At 45.0% G+C, this 24,187-nt stretch overlaps 1 protein-coding gene across 5 annotated transcripts in view; it reads right to left on the reverse strand.

Moving 5' to 3' along the window:
* Window positions 1–24,187, reverse strand: part of ACACA (acetyl-CoA carboxylase alpha) — an 895,081-nt gene that overhangs the window by 754,619 nt on the left and 116,275 nt on the right. For all 5 annotated transcript variants that reach the window (XM_069226569.1, XM_069226573.1, XM_069226571.1 and 2 more), the window contains one exon: window positions 4,987–5,119. In XM_069226569.1, the coding sequence (XP_069082670.1) occupies window positions 4,987–5,119 (133 nt within the window). The remainder of the gene's footprint in view (window positions 1–4,986; window positions 5,120–24,187) is intronic.

Here is a 24,187-nt window from a genome sequence, read left to right on the forward strand (position 1 = left end):
CTGAAATTAGCCTAGTGGGCGCCCAGTGGCCCCAACCTATGCCCCCCCCCCCCACCAGCAAGTGTCAGAGTGTCACTAGACTGCTCTCTTTTAGTATTTTTAAGAAATGTTTCCAGCATGTGGACAGAGTCTCCGAGACCTGTAGTGGTGGCTGCAACACTTTCTTCTGAGCTGTGACTAGCCAATCCGATTGCTCACCACAGCAGGACCTGTCCTGGTTCCGCAGAACCAAAATAGCTAATGGGGGAAAAAGCTCCCTTGACCATTAGAGGGCCCTATTTTTTCATTGTCGGTACTGCGGAACCCCTACGCGACAAACCACCCAATTATACTTACATTTTTAACACCTTCAAGTCCAACCCAAGCACCCCTTTAAATGCAAATCTCTCAAAAGCGGCTGAATGGATGTACACCAAATCACAAAAAGCATTCTTTGAGTAAAATTTTTACTTTTGGTGCACTACGTTCAGCCGTTTCCTCTGTGTCAGAGCGCAAAGTTTGCTATGGAAATTAACATCGGAAATCATTGTTCTGTGACCTTTTCCGCAAACCTCCCCTCATTTTTCTTGGCCCCTGTTTGACAGAGCAGCATGAAACTTTCTATAAAGAAGCAGAGGTGGATTAACTCCTTCTGGAAAGTTTTTAGCAAGCAGATTAGTAAAATGGCACCAAAGGTATTAAAGAAAAAGAGTGTAAAGTTGGTGAAGTGTGCAAGATTAGTGAAGAATGATAAGCACTGACGAACATGAGTAAAAAAGACATATGCCTCAACCAACTAAGTGCAAATATGTTTGCACTTGTTGATGGGTGCAAAATTGCACTGTATCAACGTTGCACTGACTGATTGGCCTTCAGGTGAATAACCCCTGCCCTGATATCTAATCCGCTGGGGTCAGCTGACCATAACTCAAGTCCAGCACTAAAACGAAGTTTGAGGAACTGTGAAATGAATAACTCAAGCGTGTCACGACTAAGACGTGATACTAGTCAGATAACACCAAGAGAAATGCTTTGCATCTCGTCTTTAGATTCGGCTTGAATGCAAATTTAGTGCTACTATGGCAAATCTAGATCATATCTTCAAGAAGAAATAGAAGAAATTTAGGTGTGGAATGCAAAATCGTAAGCTTTCTAATTGGTGCTTGCAAGAAAGGGACGTGTGATGTTTAGGCGCTGTGTCGTTCCTATGCTTTCCTTGGGTTATTGCTGTCTTAGGTTGCTTTAAAAAAAAAAGTGATTGTCTTGATAGTGTCCATGACGGGGTCTGCCAGTCACTGCAATTGCCTGTGTGCGCGAGGAGAATGGGTGAATCTTAATTAGGGTGACTCGCCTCCCCCACATCCTCGCCACCAGAAACAGATTTCTCCCTTGTGAGTTTCACTATGTGAGGCTGCTTTTCAGCTTCGTGCGCTCCCTTCCTGTGTCCACGCGCTCAGATGTCCTGCTTCCCATTCAAACGCCCTCACCTTCTGCTTTTCGCACTCAAATGCCGTCTGGCTGATGGTACCGGTTCCCTGGGTCTACGAAAGGATTGAGGCGCTTTGGTGAGGCGATACCGAGCTAGTCTGCGCTACCTGCAGGCGCTCCTGTCCTGTGATTCTTAGGAAGAGTTTCATTTCGTCTGGCCTAAATACAGCCTATTCTGTCTTATCAGCCTCATGTTTACAATATATATATCTATATATGAGTGTCACTCACATTTTGGGTCTGCCTACTGCAGCAAAAAGCATGGGGGTAAGGGTCAACCCACTTCAGCCGTTGCCTCACTCTGAGTGAGGGCATTTTCTCCGTGCACGTTTCAAAATCCGCCAACAAAGTAATGCACTTCAATGCCTATGCTTGTGAGCTAAGGCCTCCTCTCATTTGCTTAGTCTGTGGACCTACCACAGCACAATTCCGTGGATGGCGCAATATTTGTGGCATCGGGTAGGGGAGGAGTGCAGCACCATAACTTTTAGTTCTTGTACTTATGAGCGCCCAATCCATGATGGCCTCCATACTTTTGGAACTTATGTCACAAGACTGAGGGGCTTGGGCTTTTTTTTTTTAAATTTACATAAGTTATTTTGTGCCACTTTGTATTACGGAAGATGATTTAAGATAAAAGTTCTAAAAATAGAGACTGCAAATTTGAAAATGCATACTAACAGGAGTGCTGAATGCTCTAGAGGTGTCCTAAGTGATCCTCTGCCTCAATTACTTTTCTAATTCACTACCTTAAACGTTGTATAATAGTATTTTCGGAATGTACCACTTTACTTCCAATATGGCCCCTACTCCAGGTGGATTGATCGTTCATATGTGCGTTAGTCTCTCGTCTCTTAGCTGCATTCTTTCAGCTGTGACGTCCTGCATGAGAACAAAGCATGAACCACCGACATCAACACGAAAATTACAAATTAAGCTGCATCCAAGGTGAAGAGAGACTGCGCTTTTAGTGTGTGCTCTTCTACATTATAAGTCACTACACCTTTTGCTTCACTGGTGTTCATCACGCAAGACTGAGTCCGTGTTCTGCAAGTGTTTGTTTTCTAAGCATTCCCTGTGACTGCTGGGCTTTTCTTTTGGGAGGCCAATTATACAACTTTTATAATCAGTGCACTTCCTCCACGACTCTGCGGGTCATTTCAGAAATGAGGATGGTGGCAGAGAATGCCATTCTCCAGTTAACACGACACCTAATAAGTCCAGTAGAAGAACAATTATTCTCTTTTGGGTCAAAACATACATTTGAAAATGGTCCACATCATGGATTGGCAGATGAGTGTATGCTTTTTAGGTCGGGTGTAGCAGAGTGCAAGCACTGCTTTTCTGACGTGTTGGTATGTATCTGGGCTTTTATCCATGCCCCCCGCATGCCCGTCACTATCACTCGTTCGTGGGCTTGCCCTTCAAAAATCCTTTATTTTGTCGGTAAATGCTTTACGTTTGTCCCTCCTTGGGGCGGTTTAGTTACCGCCTTGGACACTGCCCCTGTTACATGGATAATTACACTTTTGCTGATACGTTTGACTGTGAGCGAACTTCTTTTTCCTTTTGTTTGCTGCTTCACGCTGATGCCATGGCGCGTTGAATCAGCTCGCTTATGTGAAGTTGTATTACTTTTCATTTTCAATTTATGTGGCAAGAAAAGTCCGGTTAGGAGTTTACAACGCTATTAGCTCTAACTTGAGCAAATGTGAGGCCTATTGCTTTGCAAATGCTTGTTATTCAATTGTAGCAATTTATATCAGCGGACTTACACCTGCTTGGATGCCACTGATCAATTGATCACCCAATACTTTCATTCCCTACGAACAGCTGATTTATTTGAGTTATTCCATCATGCCTTATGTAGTGCGAGTACTGTGCCTTTTCCCGCGCAGCTGCTTTTGTGTCCCCTTCACTCTTCCAATGCTTTGTATTCTCCTCTCCCCCTAAAAGCCCAATGTTGCCTCCCACTTCAGTCTCTGTTATAAAATACCGTGTTCTCAGGTTTAAAGATGGTGTGTAGCTTTTCTTGTTTAGTTTGCTACAGTTTCCAAATCTAGTAACATGAAAAGCTAGCCAGACAAGAAGCTACAGTTTCATGAAAAGGGTCATTCACAACTATGACCATTCCCAGTGTATTATTCAGGAACAATTCACGCAGCTCCCCAAAGACATTCTGCTGCATAGCTCACCTACAGACATTGTCTTATTCTCCCAAAGCTCTTAATGTACTTGCGTGCAGGCGTCACGCGAGATACACGCATGCCACCAACTCTGTGTCCACTGCCAAGGGCATCCTGGCCCAGCCTCACCGAAGTGTTCGTGAGTTCATTGCGTGCAGTGTAGAGTTTAGGGTGTGCAGACTGTAAAACTCACATTTGACAGGTAAAATAGAGACAGCCTGTGTTCTTTTTATGTGTTTTGCTCATCATCAGTTATTGTGTAGTAAAAGTAAACAAGCTGAATGTTTTATTAAACTTTTGGGTGTTTTACTTTTGCGGCCTTTGGAATAGAGTCACACGAACGTATACGGTGCTGTATTCATGAGACTTTTTTGGGACGGTATGAATTTTAAAATGTAAGTGGGTTTAGGCCGCAGTCAGTATCTATCCTCTCAGTTTGTGGGATCTCCCCGTGGAAAGCACGGTCCCATCCTGACACAAACTCACAATTTAGCCACGGGCTAGTAAGGCATCTTTTTATTCCGTTACCTGGAATCATGTCAACTGCATTCCTAACAAAGTAATGCTATACAGTTTTAATGCAAGTCTAAACATAAAAACATTTTCAGTAATATATGCAGACATCACACTGTTGGGTATGAAAACAAACTCTTGAAGAATGCTCTAGCGAATGTTAAGTGTACAACCAACATTTCAAGTATGTGGCCCGATTGGAAACGGTAGCATATGGCTAGAACAGAATTACGCTTACATCCAAACAATAAAGCAAAAAGCTGGACAGTGTTATGTCATTTACAATCATTCCTAGTCTCTCAAATTCTGCCTTTTTCACCCGCATTATTACAGTTCTGCTTTGGCAAAAATATACAGAATGTTCTCACTGTGATTGGTGCATTCGTTTTTTTAAAACAAATTCTGACATTCATCCAACAGCCTTTTTCATCCATCCATCCAGCCATCTCCTTCGCCAACTGTTCTTCTATCCCTTTCTTTTCCTTCTTCCTCCTTTTTGTCCCCATCTCCCAGTTTTGTCTGTGTGTTGGCACGGAAAAGAGGGGGAAGCATAGGGGAGAATTTGTTATCCCTGATATCATTAGGGTCACTGCAAATGGGTGAAGGACATTTATCAGAACGATGGAAACTGCAAGGAGTTCAGAACTTGTGCACAGAACCAGTAGCTGGTTATTCTGCCTCCATGTCCACGTTTGTCTGCGCCGTGTCTTTTCGCTAGCCGTGCCTTATTTGTGCATGTTGGTGTGCCAATGCTTGTTTTTAGCATGCCAGTCAGTGCATTCCAAAAGCTGTGGGATGCCGTCCAGAACAAGAGACCTACCTTCTCAATGACTTTGTTACCTCCGAAGCGGGTGACAAACTCAGCTGGGGATGCAACGGTGAAATCCCTCTGCAGATCAATTTTCTTCTTATCGCGGCCTTGCTTCACTAGATGCAGCCCGGACATGCTGGGTCTACGGGAGAGAAACGTCATAGAGGATGAGACACATGTTGCTCGAGAGGAGACCAGAACTGAGATGGTGACAAAAACACCAAGCACTGGCAAGGCTAATGGATCTCGCTTTAACGTGCCAATGGAAGCAAACGCGTAAATACGGTTTACGTGCATTGCATGCACAAATGGGGTTTATAACAAACGGTGCCCATGTGCTTTGCCAACAGGGGGGGAAAAGCAGCGAACAGGGATTGCCTTCGGGAAAGAACGCATGTAGGAAATACATAATTGAATGTGACAAATAAAGCCGATGATTGGGTGTATGTTCCATCGTAAAACAGTTCCTCATGAATTCCAGTGTAAACATTTCATGGAATGTCACTTCAACTAGCCTATATTATGAAGTAAGGAAGTGATACTTTTCTTGGGTGGCACAAAATCGCACTCTATGTATCTTTTAAAGAATTGATAGCAATATATCTCGGAGAGCTGAGCTGTCAAGCCAGACGTACAAACTTGCAAGGCCGAAGAGAGACCCCAATCATGTAGCCAAAACCAGAGCCAGAGCAGACTAGTTCTAGAGGACACAAAATTCAAAGAGTAATAAAAAAAAATAGAATTATGACGTACACGGTGTAAAAGGAACATAAAAGACTTCATCTACCTTTAAGTCTTCTGTGCAACCTTACATAAATTGATGATGAAGGGATCTTTGGTTAATAATTTTTAATAATGTTTCCATTATTCTCCCGTTATTCGTACACTGAAAAATGTGATCCCTTATAAAGGAATCATAGATCACGAGCTGGCACAACAGTGATAAACCTATTAGTGCATCTACACGTGACACAATGTCTTCTAATGTTTGCATGCTGGACAAAATTGGTGGCATTCTAAAACTAAGTTCACTTACATCTAGCATTTGCAGTGACATCTCATTAACATTACTTGGTTGCCCATCACCCATACCCAATGCAATTTTTGGCATATCTTCATATAGCCTTCTTCCCTCTACCTAATTTAACGAGTAAAATACCTTGTCTCCTCACTGGACAATACTTTTCACTATTAATGGCCAAAATGTATGTGAAAAACATGTTTTCACTGTTTCTGTGGTATTCATGGGTCACAAGGAGTCCCTCGAAATATAGACGGGCCATCCACTAATCTGCCATGGTTGCAGAATGATCCTGATTGCATACAAAAATAGTAATTAAAATAATGGGTCAGCACAATACATTTTAAAAAAAGAAACTCTACCACAATACATTAAAATAATACATTCTGTGATTCTTTTTCTCCATACAGCGCCATCTGCTTGTCTCCTTGGTTCTTATAATACAAGCATGTTCATTCCATCCGTTCTGTAATGTGGTGTATGTAGTCCTTCCTCAATGCAGATGACTACTGAGAATGAAGTAACCTTTGTTTCTTCCTCTCTTGAAGTGTCTACCCAGGGTGGCTTTGTACTCCCAGTATAGTTATAAGAGTCATCTGGTTACACTGACTTTGTGATAGCCAGCCACAAAAATATCAGCCCTCGCATCGCGCTCGCCGGTGTCTGCTGAACCTGAGTGAAGTTCACTGGAAGAGACTCACACCCTTCCCTCCCGCTGCTGCTACACAGTGTGGTGAAGTAACGTTTCTCTTATACCAAGCCCTATTTTTCATTGATACTAGTTAGGTCTGTATTTCTTGTAAGTATTTCTAGAGAATACTGTCTATAGGTTATCCATTTATTAAGGGAGGGAGATATGTAGAGTGAATAGCTTGTTAACTATGCAATGACATGGGTAATGAAGAATCTAAGTGATGGCATGCGTTGATATGAAATGACAGAAGGAACCATGGTAAGAGGGAGCTGAGCAAAGCTAGATGCACATTGTGAAGAAAAGAAACTACTTAATCTACGTTCAAGTCTTCTGTGCATCCTTACATATACCCTTTGAGGAAATTGTCACAGGTACCTTTCCGACATGTCTATTTTACAGGATTTTAAGTTTTATCATATAATAACCAAACTGACTAAGATTTAAAATTCCAGTCAGTCATGATCAGATTAGTTTTGTCCAGTGTAGGGGTCTCCAAGTGGAGCCTGACCAAAGAAGCATAACTAGGAATACTTTACTAGAGATATGGCCTATGTATGATTAGACGTGGCCTAAAAAGGTGTACTAGAATAGAGTGCGTGACACAGCACATCACCCGACCAGCAGTTGGCGACTTCTATTCGCTTTTTAGGTTAGTGCAGCCAAATACACCGTGCAACCACAAACACATACACCTAAATCAAGCCAGGCCATGTTAGTTATCAATGAAGTTTAATCAATATCAGACAAATGAGAAACAACAACTTCCACTGTTCCCTTCACGTCACTTTCTACTGCAGCCTTCCTCGCTGCAGTAGCCACTCGAGCCTTTCTCTCCAGACAGCCCCATCTGCACGTCTCCTTGGCCTGACCTGCTGCCTTTTCAATCTCTCCTTCGTCATGTACTTCATTTCCTTGCACCCAACATGATGAACTTTCCTTTCCTTTGCACTATCCACACCTCGACTGCTGTGTCCCCTCTTTACACACTTTCCCGAAGGAACAGAATGAGAATTGTCACACGTGTGGTCAAGTCTGTCTGTGTACTGCAGAGAGGCCAAAGACTGCATGAGCATGTAGTGGGAACCTATTGTACCACAGTGACAGGCACAGTTAGAATCCCAAATTGCCTTCGGCCTCATCTCCAGAGCTGTCAAATGTGCATTGACATGAACATCCATGCCCACCCAAACCTCACCCAGACACCTGGAGGTGGCTCAGTTCACAGTAAGGCGCAGGTAGTGCACGACAGACACGTGGGAAAAGGAAATACTCCAAACAAACAGGAACACACATACCACGGAACATGAAGCAAAAAGTGTCCAATGTGACAGTGAATGTACAGCATTCACCTGGAATGCAAGACAGCTTCCTACACTCATTGTCGTGAAATAGATCATGGTTTTTGTTGGTGAAGTTAACAGGATGTATCTTTTATTTTAATGACTGCTGGTGCTGAGCACTGGCAGATCCTCCACCACTTAAAGTTCCTGTGTTGACATGAAGGTGGCGCTGGCCACCAGCTTACAGACACTTATGGTGGAGAGCAGGGATATATAACAACGTAGGTGCTTCTGACAGGGTTGGACAATTGGGCAGTGTAAGGAAATGCCTCCTTGGCATGGTTGCCCCCTGACTTTTTGCCTTTGCTGATGCTATGTTTACAATTGAAAGTGTGCTGAGGCCTGCTAACCAGGCCCCAGCACCAGTGTTCTTTCCCTAACCTGTACTTTTGTATCCACAATTGGCAGACCCTGGCATCCAGATAAGTCCCTTGTAACTGGTACTTCTAGTACCAAGGGCCCTGATGCCAAGGAAGGTCTCTAAGGGCTGCAGCACGTCTTATGCCACCCTGGAGACCTCTCACTCAGCACAGACACACTGCTTGCCAGCTTGTGTGTGCTAGTGAGGACAAAACGAGTAAGTCGACATGGCACTCCCCTCAGAGTGCCATGCCAGCCTCTCACTGCCTATGCAGTATAGGTAAGACACCCCTCTAGCAGGCCTTACAGCCCTAAGGCAGGGTGCACTATACCATAGGTGAGGGTACCAGTGCATGAGCATGGTACCCCTACAGTGTCTAAACAAAACCTTAGACATTGTAAGTGCAGGGTAGCCATAAGAGTATATGGTCTGGGAGTTTGTCAAACACGAACTCCACAGCACCATAATGGCTACACTGAAAACTGGGAAGTTTGGTATCAAACTTCTCAGCACAATAAATGCACACTGATGCCAGTGTACATTTTATTGTAAAATACACCCCAGAGGGCACCTTAGAGGTGCCCCCTGAAACTTAACCGACTATCTGTGTAGGCTGACTAGTTTTAGCAGCCTGCCACAAACCGAGACATGTTGCTGGCCCCATGGGGAGAGTGCCTTTGTCACTCTGAGGCCAGTAACAAAGCCTGCACTGGGTGGAGATGCTAACACCTCCCCCAGGCAGGAATTGTCACACCTGGCGGTGAGCCTCAAAGGCTCACCTCCTTTGTGCCAACCCAGCAGGACACTCCAGCTAGTGGAGTTGCCCGCCCCCCCCGGCCAGGCCCCACTTTTGGCGGCAAGGCCGGAGAAAATAATGAGAAAAACAAGGAGGAGTCACTGGCCAGTCAGGACAGCCCCTAAGGTGTCCTGAGCTGAGGTGACTCTGACTTTTAGAAATCCTCCATCTTGCAGATGGAGGATTCCCCCAATAGGGTTAGGATTGTGACCCCCTCCCCTTGGGAGGAGGCACAAAGAGGGTGTACCCACCCTCAGGGCTAGTAGCCATTGGCTACTAACCCCCCAGACCTAAACACGCCCTTAAATTTAGTATTTAAGGGCTACCCTGAACCCTAGAAAATTAGATTCCTGCAACTACAAGAAGAAGGACTGCCCAGCTGAAAACCCCTGCAGCGGAAGACCAGAAGACGACAACTGCCTTGGCTCCAGAAACTCACCGGCCTGTCTCCTGCCTTCCAAAGATCCTGCTCCAGCGACGCCTTCCAAAGGGACCAGCGACCTCGACATCCTCTGAGGACTGCCCCTGCTTCGAAAAGACAAGAAACTCCCGAGGACAGCGGACCTGCTCCAAGAAAAGCTGCAACTTTGTTTCCAGCAGCTTTAAAGAACCCTGCAAGCTCCCCGCAAGAAGCGTGAGACTTGCAACACTGCACCCGGCGACCCCGACTCGGCTGGTGGCGATCCAACACCTCAGGAGGGACCCCAGGACTACTCTGATACTGTGAGTACCAAAACCTGTCCCCCCTGAGCCCCCACAGCGCCGCCTGCAGAGGGAAACCCGAGGCTTCCCCTGACCGCGACTCTTTGAACCTAAAGTCCCGACGCCTGGGAGAGACCCTGCACCCGCAGCCCCCAGGACCTGAAGGACCGGACTTTCACTGGAGAAGTGACCCCCAGGAGTCCCTCTCCCTTGCCCAAGTGGAGGTTTCCCCGAGGAATCCCCCCCTTGCCTGCCTGCAGCGCTGAAGAGATCCCGAGATCTCTCATAGACTAACATTGCGAACCCGACGCTTGTTTCTACACTGCACCCGGCCGCCCCCGTGCTGCTGAGGGTGAGATTTCTGTGTGGGCTTGTGTCCCCCCCGGTGCCCTACAAAACCCCTCTGGTCTGCCCTCCGAAGACGCGGGTACTTACCTGCAGGCAGACCGGAACCGGGGCACCCCCTTCTCTCCATTCTAGCCTATGTGTTTTGGGCACCACTTTGAACTCTGCACCTGACCGGCCCTGAGCTGCTGGTGTGGTGACTTTGGGGTTGCCCTGAACCCCCAACGGTGGGCTACCTTGGACCAAGAACTAAGCCCTGTAAGTGTCTTACTTACCTGGTTAACCTAACAAATACTTACCTCCCCTAGGAACTGTGAAAATTGCACTAAGTGTCCACTTTTAAAACAGCTATTTGTGAATAACTTGAAAAGTATACATGCAATTTTGATGATTTGAAGTTCCTAAAGTACTTACCTGCAATACCTTTCGAATGAGATATTACATGTAGAATTTGAACCTGTGGTTCTTAAAATAAACTAAGAAAAGATATTTTTCTATATAAAAACCTATTGGCTAGATTTGTCTCTGAGTGTGTGTACCTCATTTATTGTCTATGTGTATGTACAACAAATGCTTAACACTACTCCTTGGATAAGCCTACTGCTCGACCACACTACCACAAAATAGAGCATTAGTATTATCTATTTTTACCACTATTTTACCTCTAAGGGGAACCCTTGGACTCTGTGCATGCTATTCCTTACTTTGAAATAGCACATACAGAGCCAACTTCCTACAGGCAGTGTCAGTAGGACTGTATTGACATGGTCCATTTTTGGCAGATTTATGGGCTAGTGCACCGTTTTTAGGTTTCCAAGTTTCACCTGCATGGCTTGTGTGTTTTGTGTTTAAAAAAAAAAATCCTTAAAAGGGCTTAGAACCCGCCCAATACTTACCTGAACTTATCATTCGTCCATTCCATTGTCGCTCGAATTTGATTGCTTCTCATTGGCCAGCATGTCATATGCATTCACTTCCTCCTCTTCCAGCTTTGCTTTTGCCATTAGGTTTGGACCAAGTACTCCTTCCAGTCACTCAGACTGGTTGATGGCCAGTGTCCTTCCAATGACTTCTCAGTCGCCAGATACTATTTGTTAACAATTACAAACAGTCACTCCATACGAGTGTATGTTTTCATCCCACACTTTTTCCATCCCACTTAAAGCCGTTTTTACTAAGACATTTGGGGCCAGATGTAGCAAGCCGTTTGCATGACGCAAATTGTGAAAATCGCAGTTTGTGCCATGCAAACGGCCTAAGGTGATGCACATTCACAAATTGCGAGTCGGTACCGACTCACAATTTGTGATTGTGACTCGCAAATAGGAAGGGGTGTTCCCTTCCTATTTGCGACTCGCATCGCAATTCAGAATTGCTTTGTGACCGCGAATACGGTCGCAAAGCAACTCGCAGTTACCACCAGTGTCTCCATGGGACCCCTTCCCGTTTGTGAATGTCGACAAAAATATTTTTTCAGAGCAGGCAGTGGTCCTATGGACCACTGCCTGCTCTGAAAAAACGAAACCAAATGGTTTCGGAAGTTTTTCATTTTGCAACTCGTTTTCCTTTAAAGGAAAACGGGCTGCAAAATGAAAAAAAAAAACTGCTTTATTTAAAAAGCAGTCACAGACATGGAGGTCTGCTGACTTCAGCAGGCCACCATCCCTGTGAGTCGCGGGACTCGCTATGGGGTCGCAAAATGCGACCCACCTCATTAATATTGATGAGGTGGGACTTTGCGACCCCATAGCGAGTCGCAGACGGTGTCTGAGACACCGTTCTGCATCCGAGATTGCGACTCGGAAATTGCGAGTCGGACAGACTCGCAATTTCCGAGTCGCAATCTCAGAGTTTCCTACATGTGGCCCATAATCTCTGTATTATGTACTGAAATAAAGGCTCTGTTCCCCCTGTTCTGTGGTTTACAGCTTTTGGAAGTGATTATTACTCCCTAGAGTGTCGGGATGCTTAATAATAAATGCCGAACCTTAGTCTTGTAACTCAGTGAACGTTACATCAACACTGCTGCCTGTCTGTCCGATGGCCGCAACCTAATGCACGTGTGCAGTAGGAATGTCTGTCATATCTGGAGGAAATGGTAGTAACATTATTGAACATGACGCTCCCTTGCTGCAGTCTATCCACCGTAGCTCATGTTTGCGCCATAACACTGAAAGATGGTGGCGGGTGCAGCTGATGCAAGTCCAACTGCTTATGGTGGTGGTGGGATGGAAGTGGACGTTGCAGGTACTCGATGAGGGACTGAGCAGGAGTTAAGTGCTAGATTTGTCGTGTCTTTGAGTAATAAGTAAATGGGGTCTTTGCTTTAGGTCAGTGTTCCAGAGCAAAGGCAGTATAACTCTCTTAAAAAATGACCTAAACTTGCCACACCTACACAAGGAGATTGCTTGCAAGAAGGTGGAGGGCTCGATTGAGTGCAGAAATTACTCAGCTTGTTTCATGAAAGATTCACTCGTTTTACGCTTTCCGACAGGGTTTTAAGTGGGATGAGAAATGGGGTGGAGGGCTCTGAAAAAGGCATGGCTTAGGAAGCATAACCAGAAATCCTTTCCAAGAGGTATAAGCAATATAATTAAGGGTGCGGCTTAAACATTTAAACTAAAATCCTGCTCCTGCATAGCTACTAGCACACCAGTATTTTGGTGTGAGCTTGCATCACATACATATCACAAGTGCACATAAAACAAGCCAAACCTATTGTTTTTCCCAATGCACGTTACCAGTATAGGATAAATGAATTACCACAAAAGGTCCAGGTACGAGTAATTAGAATTGAGAAGTGTTTCAATTTTGAATATATTTGAGTTAAGCATTTAAGGTCTGTAGTCTCTCCTGCATGTACTTCCTTGCATCTCCTTCACTTCATCCACCTCCTACACACACAGTGTACCCACTTATTTGTAATCACTGCTTTTTCTTTAACATTCACACTGTACATATTTTAACACCTTTGTACCTACTTAACTCCTTGGGTGCCCTGGATGTAACGGTTACGTCCTGGGCAGCACCGCTCGGGTGCCCAGGACGTAACCGTTACGTCCAGATAGGGGCCCACGGGGAAAAGCACTAGCGCTTCCCCCAGGGGCCTGGCACCCCCTTCCCCTGGGCAGGGACGGAAGGGGAATAGTTTCTCCTTCCACCCCCACCCAACCCCCCCATGGCATCTGATGACGTCAGCGATGCTCAGCTTCCAGCTCTGATCGATCGGAGGAGAAATGCTTTTGCATTTCTCCTCCAATCATGTGGAGGGGCCGAGAAATGCATCAGAGGAAAGGAAAGGGCTTCGGGCCGAAGAAATGCCCACTAGACACCAGGGTTTTTTAAAAAAGTTTTTTGTAATTGAATAAGGGGAGCGGCCCCTTGGGCAAGGGCCGCTCCCCAGGGGGACAATTTATTTTTAGGCCATTTCAGCTCCCCCTGGGGGGCAAATCGGCCTATTATAATTAGGCTGATCTTCCCCCAGGGGGGCAGAAACCACTAGACACCAGAGATTAAAAAAAAAAGTGTGTTTTGTTTGGGGGGGGGGGGCAGCCCCTTGGGCAAAGGTCGCTCCCCATGGGGGCACATTACTGTTGGCCATATCTGCCCCCCTTAGGGCAGATCGGCCTACTTTTGGAAGAGATCAGGGAAGACTTTTTTTCCAAAATAAGAGGGTGGGGGTATGACCCCTTAGACAAGGGTCGCTCACTTGGGGGCAAATTTACTTTTAGGCCATTTCTGCCCCCCTTGGGGGCAGATCGGCCTATTGTAATTAGACTGATCTGCCCGGGGGGGGGAGCAGAATACCCTAGACATCAGGGATTTTTTGTTGTTGTTTATTTTATTTTTTTATATGTGGGGAGCGAACCCTTAGGCAAAGGTTGCTCACCTGGGGGGCAAATTGTCTTTAGGCCATTTCTGCTCCCATTGGGGGCAGATCAGCCTATTTCTATTAGGTCAATCTGCCCGCGGGGTGGGAGGGGGCACAAAACCATTTAGGCACCAGGGATTGGTGTGTGTGTATGTGTGTGTTTTGTTTGGGGGGGGGGCAGCCCCTTGGGCAAAGGTCGCTCCCCATGGGGGCACATTACTGTTGGCCATATCTGCCCCCCTCAGGGCAGATCGGCCTACTTTTGGAAGGCCCATCTGCCACCCACGGAGGGCAGAAAGCCCACCAGAGATCAGGGAAGACTTTGTTTCCAAAATAGGAGGGTGGGGGTATGGCCATAACCCCACCCCAAATAAATGGGGCCAAAGTTGTTCTGCCCACCAGTGGGCAGATGGGGCAATTACCCCCGATCCACACCCCAGGGGGGGGGGGAGGGGGCAGAAAGTCTACTAGATGCCAGGGAATAAAAAAAAAAAAATAGTGGGGTGGTGGCTACCAACCAGTATTGGCCTGGTTTGCCCCCACCCCAACTGAAGGGGGTAACCGTCTTTCAGCTCTCCCCGCACACTAAATCATCGTATCCCACGGCAAGCAAGAGGACATTTGATTATTTTGGGTTTTGGTTTTACATTTGGGCCATGAGAGCTTGGCTAACTCTCAAAATCGTACCACTTGGAATGGTGATGGCTGCACTTTTTGGACTATGGGACGCTGCGATGTAGAAAAATCCACAAGACCTAGGCACATCTGAAAACTAAACATCTGGGTGATTCCAGGGTGGTGTGCTTCACATGCACCCGCACCATTTTCTTACACAAAATGCCCTGCAAACCTCCAACTTTGCTGGAAATCACACATTTTTCCCACATTTTTTAGATGGAACCTTTCGGAATCTGCAGGAATCCACAAAATTCCTACCACACAGCATTGTCTCATCTATACCGATAAACATTCTACTGCACTTGTCAGCCTAAAAATGTTTTTTTTTTCCAAACTGCCCTTTTGGAGCCGCTTTGGTTCCCCCTCAATTTCGACATGTTTTTGGCTCTTCCCTGTCCCAGGCACTTGGCCCACCTACACAAGTGAGGTGTCATTTTTCCCGGGAGACTGAGGAGAAAGTTGGGTGGTAGGAAATTTGTCCCGCTGCGGTGTTCCCACACAGAAATGTGGGAAAATGTGATATTTTTTAGCTAAATTGAGGTTGCTGAGGATTCTGGGTAAGAAAACACTGGAGGATCCACGCAAGTCACACCTCCCTGGACTCCCTCGGGTGTCTAGCTTTCAGAAATGTCTGGGTTTGGTAGGTTTTCCTGGATGGATGCTGAGCCCAGGACCAAAAATCGCAGGTCCACCCCCCTCCCCCCCAAACACAAAAACAGGTAGTTTTGTATTTGATAATTTTGATGTGTCCAGATAGTGTTTTGGGTCCTTTCCTTTCACTTCACGGGCACTAGGCCTACACACACAAGTGAGGTACCATTTGTATTGGGAGACTTGGGGGAACGCTGGGTAGAAGGAAATGTGTGGCTCCTCTCAGATTCAAGAACTTTGTCACCGAAATGTGAGGAAACAGTGTTTTTTGGGCCAAATTGAGGTTTGCAAAGGATTCTGGGTAATAGAACCTGGTGAGAACCCCACAAGTCACCTCATCTTGGATTCCCCTAGGTGTCTAGTTTTCAAAACCTACAGCTAGGCACTTTGCAAAAAAAACGTCAGATTTCAATGTAAAAATGTGATGTGTCCATGTTGCATTTCCTGTCCCGAGCATTAGGCCTACCCATGCAAGTGAGGTACCATTTGTATCGGGAGACTTGGAGGAACACAGAATAGAAGAACAAGTGCTATTGCCCTTGTCTTTCTCTACATTTTTTTTCCTTCCAAATGTAAGACAGTGTGTAAAAAAGACGTCTATTTGAGAAATGCCCTGTAATTCACATGATAGTATGGGCACCCCGGAATTCAGAGATGTGCAAATACCCAACGCTTCTCAACACCTTATCTTGTGCCCATTTTGGAAATACAAAGGTTTTCTTGATACCTATTTTTCACTCTATATATTTCAGCAAATGAATTGCTATATGCCCGGTATAGAATGAAAACCAATTGCAAGGTGCAGCTCATTTATTGGCTCTGGGTACCTAGGGTTCTTGATGAACCTTCAAGCCCTATATATCCTCGCAACCAGAAGAGTCCAGCAGATGTAACGGTATATTGCTTTAAAAAATCTGACATTGCAGGAAAAAAGTTATAGAGTAAAACGCTGAGAAAAATGGCCGTTTTTTTCACCTCAATTTCAATATTGGTTTTATTTCAGCGGTTATTTTCTGTAGGAAAATTTTGTAGGATCCACACAAATTACCCCTTGTTGAATTCAGAATTTTGTCTACTTTTCAGAAATGTTTAGCTTTCTGGGATCCAGCACTGGTTTCATACCCATTTCTGTTACTAACTGGAAGAAGGCTGAAAGCACAAAAAATAGTAAAAATGGGGTATGTCCCAGTAAAATGCCAAAATTGCGTTGAAAAATGGGGTTTTCTGATTAAAGTCTGCCTGTTCCCGAAAGCTGGGAAGCTGGTGATTTTAGCACCGCAAACCCTTTGTTGATGTAATTTTCCGGGGAAAAAATACAAGCCTTCTTCTGCAGCCCTTTTTCCCATTAAAAATAAAAATTAAAAAAAACGAAATGTTTGCTGTATTTTGGCTAATTTCTTGGCCTCCTTCAGGGGAACCTACAAAGTCTGGATACCTCTAGAATCCCTAGGATGTTAGGAATAAAGGACGCAAAATTGGCGTGGGTAGCTTATGTGGTCAAAATGTTATGAGGGTCTAAGCGCGAACTGCCCCAAATAGCCAAAAAAAGGCCTGGCACCTGAGGGGAAAAGGCCTGGCAGCGAAGGGGTTAATTGACTTTCGCATAGAATCACGATTGCAGTTGGCAGAAGGACTGTTGCTGTGTGTGGTCTGTAGTGAGACCATGGTTTGGATAAGCACATATTCTGAACACCTATATGACCCATTGACCTGCACTGCCTTCAGCCTCAACTCCAGAGCTCAGGGCTTAAAGTTAAAAAAAAAAAAAAAAAGCACTGACGCTGCAAGCATTGTCTGCATTTCAGTGTTTTGGTTTTTTTTTTTACTTTAAGCCATGTTGCACAGCAGCTCAACTGCTGTGTAACATGTAAAAAATACATCAACAAAGGCAATAGATTTCACATAGGCGAAATCTATTGGCTTTGCCAATGCTTTTTACTGTTTATTTCTCTGATATTACCACAAATATTACCTGCAGCAAGCACACATTCAGTTTCCCATACCTCGAGAAACAGCTATACATTGTGCATTTAAAAGCTCAAAACTGCCCGATTTGAAAATGTGGACCATTTGTTTTGGTGCCCATCTCTATTTTCTGTCCCATTCCAACCCCATCTATGATTGCAATCACCATGCCAAACACACTGTGCAGGCATGCAGTAAAGCATGGGATGAGATCCCTGAAAGGAAGCAGGTATGTAATAAAGCAAGGGAGGAGATGCCGGAAAGGAAGCAGGTATGCAGTAAAGCAAATAATTAGGTGCCTGCAGTACAGGCTGCAATTAAATGCCTGAAAGGAAGTAGACCTGCAGTAAAGCAGTGAAAAGAGAACTGAAAGGAAGGAGGCATGCAGTAAAGCAGTGATGAGATACTCGAAAGGAAGCAGCCATGCAGTGAAGCAGTGATGAGATAACCTGAAAGGAAGCAGGCATGCAGTAAAGCAGTGACGGAAGACATGAAAGGAAGCAGCCATACAGTAAAGCACTGATGGAATACCTGAAAGGAAGCAGACCTGCAGTAAAGCATGAGATGAGATGCCTGAAATGAAGCAGCCATGCAGTGAAGCATGGAATGAGATGCCTGAAAAGAAGCATGGATGCAGTAAAGAATGAGAAGAGATGCCTGAAAGCAGGTATGCAGTAAACAGTGGGAAGAGACGCCTGAAAGGAAGCATGTATGCAACAAAGAAAGTGATGAGATGCCTGAAAGGACGCATGTATGCAGTAAAGCAAGTGATGAGATGCCTGAAAGGGAGCAGGCATGCAGTAAAGCTTGAAATGAAATGTTTGAAAGGCAGCAGACCTGCAGTAAAGCAGGGATGGGATAACTGAACAAAAGCAGGTATGCAGTAAAGCAGTGATGACATACCCGAAAGGAAGCAGCCATGCAGTGAAAGCAGGGATGAGATAACTGAAAGGAAGCAGGCATGCAGTAAAGTAGTGACAAGATACCTGCAAAGAAGCAGGCATGCGGTAAAGCAGTGATGAAATACCTGAAAGGAAGCAGGTCTGCAGTAATGCATGGGATGAGATGCCTGAAAGGAAGCAGGCATGCAGTAAAGAATGGGATGAGATGCCTGAAAGGAAGCAGGTATGCAGTAAAACATGGGATGAAATGCCTGAATGGAAGCAGGCATGCAGTAAAGAATGGGACGAGATGTCTGAAAGGAAGAATGTATGCAGTAAAACATGGGATGTGATGCCCAAAAGGAAGAAGGGATGCAGTAAAGAATGGGATGAGATGCCTGAAAAGATGCAGACATAGAGTAATGCAGTGATGAGATGCCTGAAAGGAAGCAGGCATACAGTATAGCACGGGAGGAGATGCCTGAAAGCAAGTAGACATGCAGTAAAGCAGTGATGAAATGCCTGAAGGGAAGCAGGGATGCAGTAAAGCAATGGTGAGATATCTGAAAGAAGAAGATATGTAGTAAAGCAGTGGTGAGATGCCTAAAATGAAGCAGGCATGCAGTAAACCATGGGATGAGATCCTGAAAGGAAGCAGGCATGCAGTAAAGCAGTGATGAAATGCCTGAAAGGAAAGAATTACTAGGAAGTGTCTGCATGATCTTTTTGAGTAAAATAATGGCCATTCTGCCAGAACAGAGGCCGGAAGGACATGGAAATGTATGCAAACACCATGCATAATGCACAACTCAGAAAGGCAGTGAAGTAACAAACAACACACTTGCAATGAAGCGAAGATGAGGGAAAATCTGCATGATGTCTCTGTCCGTGTTTGTCATTTCTATTAGGGGAACTTCTTCTGTTGTTGATTACGTCAAGTATAATCTACATCCTAGTTTTCTCTAATTAATCATTTTACTTTATTGGATATGATTTCATGATTAGTTGTACAATTGCGCCCACCTCTTTAATGGGTAACCGTCGCGCTTTGCACATTTTAAAAATAAAATATATTGATTCACTTCCCACAGACGGGGCATTTGGCTGTGGCTAAGTGGGGCTATCCTGACCATGGTCAGATCAGTGAAGCCTTTAGCGAGCTTGGAGTCTTGGAATGGGGCAACCGGTGGGTGATGTTTTGGTGCTGAGCACCATGCGTGCATCTGCCCCAGACTCCGTCTCCTGGTGACCAATGTGCACTTTCGCTGCATGCCTGGGGGAGGTTTACAGCTCTCATAACTGTGACCCCAGAAGAGGAGAGTAGTCCCCAGTGCGGCACATTGGGAACGGATCATCCAAGTAGGAGATGCGCCACAAATCGAAGACACCTGCGGAGAGATGCCTGATGGGGGATTGGAGGTCACTAAGGGGAACATACAGGAAATATCTGAAACTGGATGCACATTAGGAAGGAGTGTTGGCTTAAGGGCCTTCGGTCACCACAGCATCCTTTTACATAATTTGGTTGGGGATGCATTAAATTTTACCATCACCAGGAGACACTTTTCACATTGCCTCTGGAAATAGGTATTTACATGGAGATGCGTCTGAAAGGTGCATGCAAATGCTAATGAATTAAATGGGTGCTGTTGGCTCGAGAAGAAATTGCCAGTCACAAGAACCTATTAATGATAAACAAGTGCCAGGAGGCACCTAGTTTGGATGGCTGAGAGTCAGAAGGAATGGGCGAGGCATGCGCACTGAAGCCTTTATATACATTGCTCATTTGCAAAGTATATATTTTGTGACAAAGCCTCAGGGTGCTCTCAAGACAGCTAAGACATAACCAGTGGATTTTGGCGAACGCTTGTTGACTAGCCAGGTTTTCAGCTGTGTTGTATTGTGGTATAGCGTCGCACTTACTCGGCCCATGTAGGGCGCTGACGTGCTTGTCCGCATGGGAAGCACGCTGCACTGATGGTGTGTGGTTGGAAGAGTATTGTCTTTGAGCGTATGTGGAAGGTGTTTTCGTATCATGCATGACAGCCACCGAGGTGTGTTTGTTTTTTAAACTCTTTCGATTGAGATTTTGTAAAAGAGAACAATCGAGAACCAGTGCAGTACAGCTCACAAAACTGTGTTTCAAACTTCAGGCTCACAGTGAAACACATCTCAAACTTATCCGGTTCTCTAACCATAACTTGGGGAGGGAAAGAAGGGGGGGGGAGTCACCCAGCAGGTAGAGTATATATGGTATTTAAAAGCAAAGGATCTTAACCATATATTTCAATGAACTTGATAGCAGATATCGGTCACATAGAAGGATCTAGGCTCACCCTAGGAGTTGCTATCGCTGGGTGGGAGCAGTCTGCGGGCCTCTGTCCGCTGGGTTAGCGGCCTCCCCAGTCGTCTCATCAGCAGCGCATGCTCCCAGAAACAGCACTAATGGGGTCCAAATATCCCAGGATCTCACAGACATCAGCTCCCAGTACGTCTGCAGCTGTTCCTGGCAACCAGGTGACACCCCCAACACATTGCAACTTGCTGCTTTGCTAATAGCAGTAGCATTGCCGTCAGTTTACGCCCTTCCAAAGGAACATCCTTCACATACCTCAGTAGAGCAACCTGTGGCGAGCGCTCAACGGGATCCAGTAATGTCATCTATTGTGTCAAATATCTCTAGCCACACCGAGGTGTGCTTAGCGGTGCAAGGGACGAGGACGTTTGAGAGAGTGACATGCATTTTCATAATATGTGTTATACTGAGAGTTCTGATTAGCTGCACTGATCCCAATATTGTGCTGGCAGTTTACATTTTTTGTTCTCAATCTGATTCCCATGCTAGATCTGGCAAGATGTTACACACTGATCTTGTGGATGTGAGAGAGGGGGGCTCGGAGATCTCCTTGGATAGACTGCGTTACAGTCGTCCTTTATAGGATTGCCATCAGATACCAATGGAAGAAATTTGGCAGGATGGACTGTGATAATTTAAAACTTGTAGAGTGGACTATGTTAGAGCCCTGTAGTTTGTGGTAGATCTCTATAGTCTATAAAGACCTGTCTGGTTAGAACTGAGTGGTTATTTAAGCGACTAGTATTGTCTGTACCTGTGCCATCCAGTTGGCAGCAAGATTCCACAGGTCCTTTCCTACATTATTATATATCTATCTCATTGACAGTGAAGGGCCAGGTTGGTGAATTATATCATATGGTAAAATTGATGATATCAAATTGATACCAGGAGAACTGTCTACTAGACTAGAGTAACTGTTATTCACCTTTTAGGTAGAAGGTAGGGTATATATTAATGTTTATTTCATGAAGTCAAGTTAAAGCAATACTGTACATATTGATTACAATTGTTGACAGATGAGCATGAATCTTATGGTGAGAGCACGTCCCAAGTAGGGAAGAGAATATGTTTTTAAAATGTTTTGTAACATACACCATACTCTCTTACCATGCAGATGAATACAGAAGGAGCAGTACAAGAACCAAGGACTTCTATTTAGAGAAGATTTACAAAGGAATAAGAAACCAGAATCCAGCCCCAATTCATTTTAGATGCACAGCACCCCAATCTTAATAACTCAGGTCACAGTCCTGTTTTGGTACAGCTTTCCTCTTCTTAACTTTTGTCTTTCTACCTTCAGCACTGGAAGTAAAGGGGCAATTCACTCTCAAAACACATTTCAGCTGGGTTCAGGTTGAAAAATGCAGCACATCTTTAGAGTCTCACAGGAGTTGAGTGAGAGGTTCCAGTGGGCAGCAGTCTGTCGTGCGTAGCAGTCATTAAAGTGTTGACACCCATAATGTGTAAATCAGACCTTATTGGCAGAGGTGTTTTATGACTTCCACAAGCTGAAAACCCTTTTGCAACATATAGTTGAAGGTGTTGGATGCTCACTAAACTAAGCAGATGGTAAGAGGTGTGGGGAAAAGTTCAGCGCTGGATAGTGGCAGGAAGACATTTTCAGCTTAGGCACGCAGTCACTGATAAGCTTAGTCACTGTAGTGGTACCACTGGTACTTTCCGGTTGCAGCTGGAAGAGGGGGCTGTTATGTATCAGTAGCTCCACACCTGATTCCAAGGTACCCTGTCACACATTCACTGAAGTGTGGCCAGTCTGATAAACCCCTCGTTATCTTAGAAAGTGCTGAAATCTTGGCCTGGTAAGGAAGGTCGCTATGTCTTTGTCAAATTGAGTAATGTATATTCTGTGTTGATCATAGGATCAATTTAAGCTCCCAACCATACCCAAACACCTTTCTTTGCTGAATTATCAGCGCCTTGCCAAGCACATGGCCACAAAAAAATGTAACTGATGGGGAATAAAATTTTATACATGGCCAAGTGTGTGATAAAACTGGTCCCATATAGGGAGCCAATGGAGACGATAAGGCAACCCTCCAAGATATTATGGATGATCATAATTTGATATGTGTTTGGCACTTGTTGCATCTGAAGAAGACTTTATCTTTTTATCAAGCACACATGGCATGTCATCCAGAATGGACTATTTTTTTATTTCAGAGATCTCTGCTGTTGGATGCACAAGGTTTTGATACACTTGAAAGGGGTATGACAGACCATATACTGGTTCAGTGGTTATTAGATTTCTATTGCTGCACACACCACCCACACACAGTGGCATACAGTGGCAACAAAATACAGAACACCAGCTGAGAGACACCCATAGAGGCCACACAAGGGACTGTATAGATACCAATGCCGCCTCAGTCCCTTCCTCTGCCAACTGGAGAGACTGCGAATGCAAAACAAGCTCGCAATGACCAGCGGACAGAGATCAAATGGCAAAATAGAGACTGGATGACATCTTACAAGCAAACACTGACTCTGACTCTGAAATGGAGAATTATGATCACCCTACACAGAATACATTCTCACGCAGCAGATCGACCATTAGTTACATTGAAATTAAGGCACAATAAGAGAGGAGAGAAACACCCAATGAATATAGTAACATGAATTGCTGTCTATTATAAATGATTCTTTCAGTTGCCAAACCATCGAATTAGGGGAGAAATTTGCGAAAACGCTGAAACTCCCCTCACTTTCTGGGAAGGTAAAGCTTCCCTTGAAAGGGAAATCACAGAAGAGGAGGCTACAGATACCATATTTGGTCTTCCCTATTGTCGTCCCCCTGGGTAAGACAGTTTCCCTGGAGAGGTCTGTAAACTGCAACGCACCCTTACAGGTCCTTTTGTCATGCAGGGGATTCAAGGAGGCAGAGATGACTGTATTTTGAGACCCATATCTGATAAGGTGATCATTTCTCTGATCCCAAAAAACACAAAAGACGCTTTGAAAGTTCAAGCTACCACCGCATATCCCTCATGAATCTGGGTGTAAAGACCCTACTAAACATCTAGGCCAGCAGGCTGTAGAAGGTCTTTCTCTCGCTCACACATGAATCCCAAGTAGGACCGGGCACACACCCGGGCGTCACTTGTCACACTCATTGTAGGACGCAGAGATCCAAAGACAGAGGCCCTGGCCCTCTTGTTGGATGTGGAGAAGGCCTGTGACAGGGTAGGGTGGACTTACTTTTTCAGACCCTCAGGCGTGCTGGACTTCAACAAGATTTCATTGCCAAGGTACGATGGCTGTATAAAGAAGATCCAACAGCTTGTATCAAAGCAGAGGACACTAGTCATGGTCCATTACAATCTGCAGAGGCACTGGAGAGTGTTGTGCTCGGCCTTTTGTTTTTAATAGACGCAGAACCACTATCTGCAGCAATTCATACACCTGAAGGTATCACCGGCAACAACAAATTGGAGTTGTTGCTTAATGTTTTTCACATGTCAATGACATTTTATTTGCTCTTACTAACCATGCAACCTCTGTTCCAGTAGTTATGCCTCTCTTACATTCAGT

Source organism: Pleurodeles waltl, chromosome 3_2 (genome assembly GCF_031143425.1).
Source record: "Pleurodeles waltl isolate 20211129_DDA chromosome 3_2, aPleWal1.hap1.20221129, whole genome shotgun sequence".
NCBI lineage: Eukaryota > Metazoa > Chordata > Amphibia > Caudata > Salamandridae > Pleurodeles > Pleurodeles waltl.